The sequence below is a fragment of the Trachinotus anak genome, unplaced genomic scaffold (genome assembly GCF_046630095.1).
Source record: "Trachinotus anak isolate AG129_WGS33_773 ecotype Australia unplaced genomic scaffold, CSIRO_AGI_Tana_v1 ptg000025l, whole genome shotgun sequence".
In the NCBI taxonomy this organism is placed as follows: domain Eukaryota; kingdom Metazoa; phylum Chordata; class Actinopteri; order Carangiformes; family Carangidae; genus Trachinotus; species Trachinotus anak.
In genome coordinates, this window is record NW_027273876.1 from 18,137,083 (window position 1) to 18,145,644 (window position 8,562).

Sequence of the window (8,562 nt, forward strand, 5' to 3'; positions counted from 1 at the left end):
TGTAGACAGTTTTATCCTCTTCGTGTGGTCATAAAATGACAACACAGGTGCTGAGGTCAGTGTGTTCTTGAGTTTTTGCCACTCATGCTCATGTTTCACTGTCCATTTAAACTCACAGTCCCTGTGCAGAAGCTCCCGTATGCATGATGTCTTTGCTGTCAGATTGGGAATGAATTTCCCTATGAAATTGACCATCCCCATGATGCGTAGCACACCTGTTTTGTCTGTGGGCCTTGGCATGTTCTGTATTGCATGTATTTTGTCTTGATCTGGTTGGACACCACGCACAGACAGTTTGTCTCCAAGGAAGAGGATTTCTTGAACACCAAACTCACATTTACTCTTGTTGAGTTTTAGTCCATACTTTTGTATGCGCTCCATAACTCTGTTCAGCCTCTCATTGTGCTCTTGGGCTGTGGACCCCCATATGATGATGTCATCAATGTAGACTCGAACTCCATCCAAGCCCTTGATGATTTGCTCCATCGCTCTGTGAAATATTTCAGGTGCTGACTTTATTCCAAAGGGCAGTCTGAGAAAGCAGTGTCTGCCGAAGGGTGTGTTAAAGGCACAGTACCTTGTGCTGCGTTCATCCAGTTTCAGCTGCCAGAAGCCTTGTGAGGTGTCAAGCTTCGTGAAGTAGCTGGCACCTGACATTTCACCGATGATTTCTTCACGAGTAGGTATTTGATAATGTTTACGCTTTATGCTCTCATTTAGGTCTTTAGGGTCCATACATATTCTCAACTCTCCATTCTTTTTCTTTGTGATGACCATTGAGTTGACCCAGTCTGTAGGCTCATTAACCTTTTTGATCACCCCTAGCCTGATCATTCTGTTGAGTTCTTTCTTTAGGCCGTCTTTCAGTGGAGCAGGAACTCTGCGTGCTGCCTGCACAACTGGTTGAGCACCTTCTTTCAACTGTATTTTATATGTGAAGGGCAAAACACCAAAACCCTTGAAAACATCTGAAAAGTTCTGAACTTTTGTGTCCACAGAGTCTTTTACTGGGTTTATGGTTGGGATAATGCGATACACTCTTTTCACAAGCCCCAGTTCTTCACAGGCTCTGTCACCCAGAAGTGATTCATGTCCCTCATTCACAACAAAGAAGAATAATAGGTGGTGCCCTTTTCCTTTTACTGTGACACTCAACCTGCATGTGCCCAAACATTTAATTGGCCGCCCATTTTAGTCTTTCAGTCCAGATTCTTTCCTTTTTATTTGTGGCTTATTTTTCATTGCCTTTACATCACACAAGCTTATGAGATTTGCTTTCGCACCAGTGTCCAATCTCATGGTGACTACAGTCCCATTTATCATTAGAGGAGCTATCCATTTATCTTCTCTAGTGACATCATGTACATTGTCTGGATTATTTATTTGTTCACTTTCACAATTCACCATACCAACAAAGAACGTGTCACTGAGATCAGGCTCCTCCACTAAGTTTACAGTTTTTCCTTTCTTCCCCTCTTTCCGTTTGGAGAAGGCAACTGGCAACTGGAGCATTGCTTACCAAACGCTGGACACTGTCTAGGCTTGTGCTGTGAGCCGCAGCGCTTGCAGCTTATCATCACGTCCTCCGACTGCTGTGCAGGCCGGGTCTGCACGCGCCGTCTCTGCTGATACGACACTGCTCCAACCGCTGCCGCGCTGTCGCTCACCTACGCCGAGGCGACTGCAGACATCTCGCTGACGGTCTTCACCTGTTTTTGGGACAGCTCACTCGCCTGGCAGATCTTGATGGCTCCTGTCAGCGTCAGTTCCATTTCTCGTAGTAGCCTCTCTCTGACCTTTTTATCCTCCACGTCGAAGACAATCTGGTCCCGAATCATGGAGTCCTTCAGCGTTGCGAAGTTGCAGGACTGCGCCTTCAGCCGCAGGTCCGTCAGGAAGCTATCAAAGGGCTCGTGCTGCCACTGTGTACGAGACCGGAACACGTACCTCTCTTCTTCTTCGGAGAACAGTGAGCATCAAATTTACTAAGCACTACATCCAACTTTTCACTGTCATCAGGACTGTCAAACACGAACGTGTTAAACACTTCTATGGCCCGTGGCCCTACTATCGTTAGCAGCAGCGCTACCTTTCTTGCCTCCGGCTTTGTCTCAAGTCCCATGGCCGCAACATACAGGTGGAACTGCTGTTTGAAGCTTTATTCTTATTCTTCTTATATTATATTATATTTATTCTTATTTATTCTTATTCTTATAATAAGTTCTTATAATACATCCATGGTTTGAAGGTGCGCCACAGTTCTCGTCGACATTCCCCGTTAGTTTCAAACTTTCCGGTGGTTTCAAATCCATGTCGTCTATTCCAGTTTACTCCTGGTACCATGTCATGTTTGTGTTCCAAAGATGAAGCAGTTGTTGTTAGCAAGTAACTTATTTTAATAACTCACGTTCTCAACATACAGGTGTCTTAATACAGTCTTGCTCTACTCCCTTATATGGTACGGTAAGTTGACCACAAACCAGTATTGCCGCCTAGCGGTCAACATGTAATAACATCCAATCATAACAGTATCCATTTTGTGTACTTTTAATACTTGGGCTGCAACCAGTGATTATTTTCAATTAATCTGAGTTTTTTTTTCGTTAATTAATCAAGGTGGAACTATTTTTGAAAAAAAAAAAAATTAACCAATAAAACCTTATCAAAATCATTGCTGATAAATTTTCTCTCAGTTGACTTGTTGACTAATTGACAAATTAATCATCTTTACACCATACTGTAATGATCATCTGCTTTCAATGTGTAAGGAGTCGTCTTCCTATGTATAATTTGACTGCCTAGTAAATGGGAATCTTTATGTAAAACATGTTTCTTATTTAAAACAGTTCTATGAGGATTTGTAAAAGTGAAATGCTGAAAATTTTCAAGTGCTTAAATAAGTTGAGTATAATGATTTTAAATGTACCTCATCTGATATAGACCCGTGCAGACGTGAAAACGTTTTTCCTTTGGCATAGAATTCTCACCCTCAGATTTGAATGGGGTTCAATTCACCATATTATTTCCTTTAAATGTCTTTCAGATTACCACTTCACTGTCTTACTGCTGAATCAGATGTTCACTCCTCACATGGCCAGAGCGAGGTATGATCTCAGGACACAACAAGTACAGGTGGATCTGTGGAGCAATCAGGACTAACAAGTCAGCTTCAGTGCTCATGTCTGCATCACAAACATTTCCTCCCACGTACCCTCACTGTAGAGAACACCTCAGCATGGTGAAGACAGCAAAGATGGAGCTGCTGAGAGCGCTCATCAGTGAGTGTTTGTCTGCAGCTGCCAAAAAGATCTTCAAAATAGCAGAAAGAACCATTATAGAGCATGAAGAGGAAATGTCCTGTTCCAAGTGGGTTGTAGACAGCCACCGCAGTCTGTTGGATGTTGCCCAGTCACACAGTGAAGGTCAGTTTATCAGAGGTTTGCTTATAAAGAAAGTCACGACTAGGATCAAATAAAGACACACAAATGTCTGAAGGCATCCATGACATGTGGCAGGCAGGACACTGGTGTCTGCAAAACAGTGCTGTATTCACAAGCTAAATTTTGAACAGGGAAGCCAGTTGTCTTGTCTATTCTGTTACACTGCAATGCATAATTCTGGCACACATTATATTTATAATACATATTAAGTACCTATCTTCACATTCTAATGCCTATTCATACAGACTATAGAAAAGAAGAAATAATATACACAAAAAGTATTTTGGGGCAAATGTTTTCAGGTGACCCATGCTGATTTATAATTTATAGGAGAAACTGGAACACTAGTGTTTGTGGAGCTCACTCAGAGTAATAAAATATCTCTGGTCTCATGGAGAACATGAGTGTAAATTCTGAGCCTCAGGCTACAGCCACACTAATATGTTTTGGTTTTAAAATGCAACACTTCCGCCACATTTACGCCTGGTATCAACACTTCTCTGGAGTTTTCGAGCCCCTAAAACTGAGACGTTTGGAAACACTGCTGACCTCATTTTAGTTTGAAAACTCCAGGATTGCATTGTAGTCTAGACGGGAGACTTTTGGATTTGGTCTTATGAGTCCTGGCTACCAAACATTGGTGAATGCACACCACATAACCCCACCAATTTGTTTTATCATCTGGAACACAATACATTGCTGAATATGAAAAGTGCATGGCTCAAAAAAAAGAGACTGATAAGCGCCAATGTAACTGTTCATTAATCAGAATTGTGGTAAACGTTTGAAATAATCGTGATATTGATTTGAAGTCATATCACCCAGCCATACTCAGAGTCTATGCCAAGTGGACATCCTCTTGATAGCCTTCAGTGGTATTCCAGTTGCTCTCTTCTAGAAAGATGTTTTTTAAGCCCTTGTCATTGTCATTGGCCGAGGTCACTAATAGGTGGAGTGTAGGTCTTGGACCAGACCCAGATGCTGCCCTATCCGGATCTGGACTTATAAGCTATAATTATTGTATTATTATGTATATTATAATTATTGAGAATTTGTATGTTTTGATGGGGTGTTTCTGTTTTAACTGGCACAGCTTTTCCAGCCTTTAGGTCATGTGATGAGAGCAGGCATGGTCGGTTGTTGCTGCTTGTAACACATTGTGGTCCCAAAACCTTAAAGAAAGTCTCAGCATATGATGGATTGCAGTAGTAAGCTACAGCAGTTTTGAATTCTTTTTCCATATATTGTCAAATATGAATAGACCCAAAATGAATGCTGTAATCAGACTACTTAATTACTGTAAGTGAATTGTTTAAACAACATTTGTATGGGAATGATTCTGTGTTTTCAAAGGGTTTAACCCGAGCCATGCTATACAACAGTGACAGCAATCATATCACAGCCATACAATGTATACAGTATACAGCTGTGAAAATTTCAAGTTCAGGTATCAGAATCATGTCAGTAAGGAAAATATGATATGGGAACATCTCTACCAATGTGTTACTCAGCCCCTCAGAATAGATTCAAATACCATTCAGTATGTTGAAATGTCAAAATATGCAAGTCTAAAAGTATGTTTTAAAGTAGCAATGCAGGACACATGACTGTGAAAAAAAACTATGACATCAGTCTGACTTACACAATATAAATCATCCATGCCCAGTTCCTACTGTAAATCGCATTAATGTCTGTAAAATGTATTTTATTTTCCTTTTCACTTCAGACTATCTTCACGTGTCAGCCATTGAGCTGCAGACAACAATGGTGTTGTCTGGTTCTTCCCAGTGTAAGCTGGGAAGAACCAGACAACACCACTTCACAGCCCACAGAAGACTGTTGCACCATGAACAACACTTATCCACACGCTTCTCCTGCCAGTGAAAATGATAAAAGTGATCAGGAGATACTGATTGATATTGATGAAGATGATGATATAAAAGAGTGTGACCTGAACATGCCTTTGAAAATCCTCAAAGTGAAGAAACTATTTAAATGTCCCGTTTGCTTCAGTGGTTTTTCTTCCAAAAAGACAATGGTATGACATGTCAAGAAGCATCCAGAGGACAAATCTTCTTACCAGTGCCAGTTCTGTGACCGCTACTTCTGCCACAAGTCTGAATTCATCATTCACACCAGAATGCATAAAGGCTCTAAATCATACAAGTGTCAAGACTGTGACAAAAGCTTTGACAAGAGGGACAGTCTGTTTATTCATAGACAGAAACACACTGAAGCGAAACCATATCAGTGTTTTAGTGAAAAGATGGGTGAAGAAAGTCATCTCGGATCAGTGACACCTGCCAGTAAGATGGAAGAAGTGCAGGACCCAAGACAGGATGAATCTGGCATTAAGACATTTCCACTAGCTATCACTCCCTATGACAAAAGTGAGTTTGATCAGGAATCCTTGAAACCCCTGTGTCTGGACCAAATGCAGGCTGTTGCTGACATACATAAAGGCTCCTCAGCTGCATTTACAGTGGATCACATTAAAACTGAGCCAATTGGAGCTGATGATGGAGTATTAGACACTAACAGTAATGATAATGTGCCCCTTTCAGTGAACCCAGGTGAGCAGCATGAAGGTGAGACAGAGCCCAGTCATCTCAACATAAAGAATATTTTGCCAAGGTGGCCTGCAGGACTAAGACTTTAATACGACATGTAAGGATCCACACAGAGGACAAACCATATCAGTGCCAGTTTTGTGGGCAAAACTTCTGCCAGAAATCTGATCTGGTCAATCATACAAGGATCCACACAGGAGAGAGACCCTATCACTGTCAAGAATGTAAAAAGTTGTTTGCTCAGAAAGGCAACCTGGTGGTCCACATGAGGAAACATACAGGAGAGAAACCATATCAGTGCCAAGAGTGCAGCTGTAACTTTGGGCAGAAGTCATCTTTAGACTGTCATATGCAGAACCACAGATAGCTGAAAAAGTTTGTCACCATGTTGGGCATGCTGGGTATAGAACCTCAATACTTCTGGGGTACCAGCCAAAATGTGTCTGTAGCATCAGGCGTTGAAAGGCCATTTGTGATGCATTTCTAGCCAATAATTAAATGATATTAGGACTTGAAAATAAAAATCTAGCGACAGCTTTGATGGAGTTGGACACCTCATGAACACCTCATGGATCACAGTGATTTCACTGTAGAAACTGTGAATCTGTGTGGATCAGCTCACCTGTTTACTGGGACTTATTTACTGTGCAGAAAAGGTTCAAAAGGCTACAGTCAGAACACAAAGCCAAACCAGAAGATTGAAATCATCAAAGAAGTTACTGCAGCTGCCCTTCTCTCAGTGTGGAGACAGTGTGGATCCTACTGCTGTGTGATGACCACAGATATTTAATAAAGCCAAAAAAAGAACATTTTACATTTTTGGTCAGTGTGAGGCAGTGTCTGAAAAAGGAGATTTCAAGCCATTAGTGTGAGACTTTTTATGCTGTTTTGCAGAAGGAAACAGAACTGAGCTCTGATAGGGTGTGATTTAGATGTCAGGAGGTGGAGCTCAGCTTCAGTGGGCTCCAGCCCAGTTTGATCCCTGTGTAGCAACCGTCAAGAGCTGTAAGATGGAATTGAATATTTCATTAGATTCATAATCTTATCTACTCATTCTTCAATCATGTAGTTCTGTAAATCATAGATTAGCCAGTTAACAAATAATCTCACCACAAGGTCCATAAGTAGCTTTTGAGTGTATCTCATGAGCCTCCACAGCAGATGCAGTTTGTTGAGTACAGTTGAATTGTAGATGTTCAAATTTCTGTGAGCACTTCAAGGTCCTCTAATTCATGTTTTCTTAAAGGTTGAGATTGAAATTTCATTTACAAAACAATGATTGTCTTGGATGTAAATTTCTCCAAAATCAACAATGTACTTTAAGTCTTAAGTCTCTAATGAAATGCCCTTAAAACAGAACTCCACACATTTAGCATTACTCTCCTGTAGTACTGTCAGACTCATAGACAGTCAAAAGCCAGACACTTTAACCCCTGTCTGCCCTACAGACAGGGCTTAATAGTAGGGCTTCTTACCAGTTTGTGTATGTGTCTGCTCGTCCGTCTCCCTCTCTGTTTAGACACTCAGATTTATTTACTTATTAATTGAAGGTATTCTACCTCCACACCCCCATTTTTTTTACTTTTTAAACTTTTTGTCTTCAGACTTGACCATCACTGACTCAGTTGACATCACCTTAGGGCATTTATCATACTTAGCATAATAATATGCACTACTTTTCTATGACAGAACTGCTGAAGATCGTTCAGCCTGGTTCTACGCCTCTGAATCACCAGCCACATCTCAGATTTGTTAGTGATTCACATGGTCTGGTGTTGGGTTCATTGACAAACAGTTTATCAATCAAACCTTAGCAGGCACGGACGTCTACAGATCCAGCTAGTTATCTAGCTACATTCATGAAAAACAACAATAGGAAAAGTTTGGTTTCTTTTGTTTCATGGGAAAGAGAAATTTATAGATATCATCTTTATACTTATCAAAGTATGGTAATGAAAAAAAAAAGTTGTATTCACACATAAATGAATGGTATTGTATTGGCACTAGAATCCAAAAATGTTTAATGATGCTCAGCCTCATTTGTGGTTGTGTGTGGTATTTCCTGGGGAAAAATAAAAGTACATGAGACTACACCACTGTCATTTTCTCCATACTGTCCCTGATGCCATTTCACCACTTTCTGACACATCCTGCACATTCAGCCAACAAGCCACCATGAGTCACCATGGTGATAGGTAACACCACTGTAATTACTGACAGTGAAATCCAGTAAATAGGTAGCAGGTAATATTAGAAGGGATCGCGATGGAACATCTGTATCTCAGAATGGGATATGTGATTTCTGGTAATTTAGAATCTGGTTGCCAAAAGAAACCAAACTGCTACAGTGTGTTAAGCATTTAGCCAGCTTCTCTGTACAAACGTGTTTGTGTTGGGGAAATTGTAGAGAAGTTAAGTTTTCATTGTTGTGTGCCCCAAATTTTAATCCTACAAATGGAGTATTGGGAATCTGTGTTGTATTCAAAATGTTTATTTATTATAAGGTTCTCAATTGTCTACCTATATTTTGTAATGATTTTATTATACTTATA

The 8,562-nt window shown here is 40.6% G+C and overlaps 1 protein-coding gene across 4 annotated transcripts; it reads left to right on the top strand.

The window, feature by feature from the left end:
- Nucleotides 1-616: 616 nt before the first annotated feature.
- On the top strand, nucleotides 617-8,101 carry LOC139608764 (uncharacterized). Of its 4 annotated transcripts, none has more exons than XR_011685089.1 (5): nucleotides 617-1,969; nucleotides 3,044-3,104; nucleotides 3,223-3,422; nucleotides 5,167-5,830; nucleotides 6,005-8,101. XR_011685089.1 is itself a non-coding variant. In XM_071462826.1 (5 exons), exons 1-5 carry the CDS (start codon nucleotides 1,747-1,749, stop codon nucleotides 5,288-5,290), a joined length of 558 nt encoding a protein of 185 aa, XP_071318927.1. In that variant the 5' UTR covers nucleotides 617-1,746; the 3' UTR covers nucleotides 5,291-8,101. The 4 variants fall into 4 exon arrangements, 3 of the variants coding, with proteins under 3 accessions (XP_071318927.1, XP_071318924.1, XP_071318926.1); XM_071462826.1 differs by having other exon boundaries at nucleotides 5,167-5,195; nucleotides 5,246-8,101; XM_071462823.1 differs by having other exon boundaries at nucleotides 5,167-8,101.
- The last annotated feature ends 461 nt before the right edge of the window (nucleotides 8,102-8,562 follow it).

Excerpts from the sequence above, each read along its gene's own strand:
- LOC139608764 (XM_071462823.1), top strand. The coding sequence starts at position 1,747 with ATGGCTCCTGTCAGCGTCAGTTCCATTTCTCGTAGTAGCCTCTCTCTG. Across the intron at positions 1,970-3,043 it reads CTCTTCTTCTTCGGAGAACA|ATTACCACTTCACTGTCTTA; the intron begins GTGAGCATCAAA and ends AATGTCTTTCAG. Across the intron at positions 3,105-3,222 it reads CCTCACATGGCCAGAGCGAG|AGAACACCTCAGCATGGTGA; the intron begins GTATGATCTCAG and ends CCCTCACTGTAG.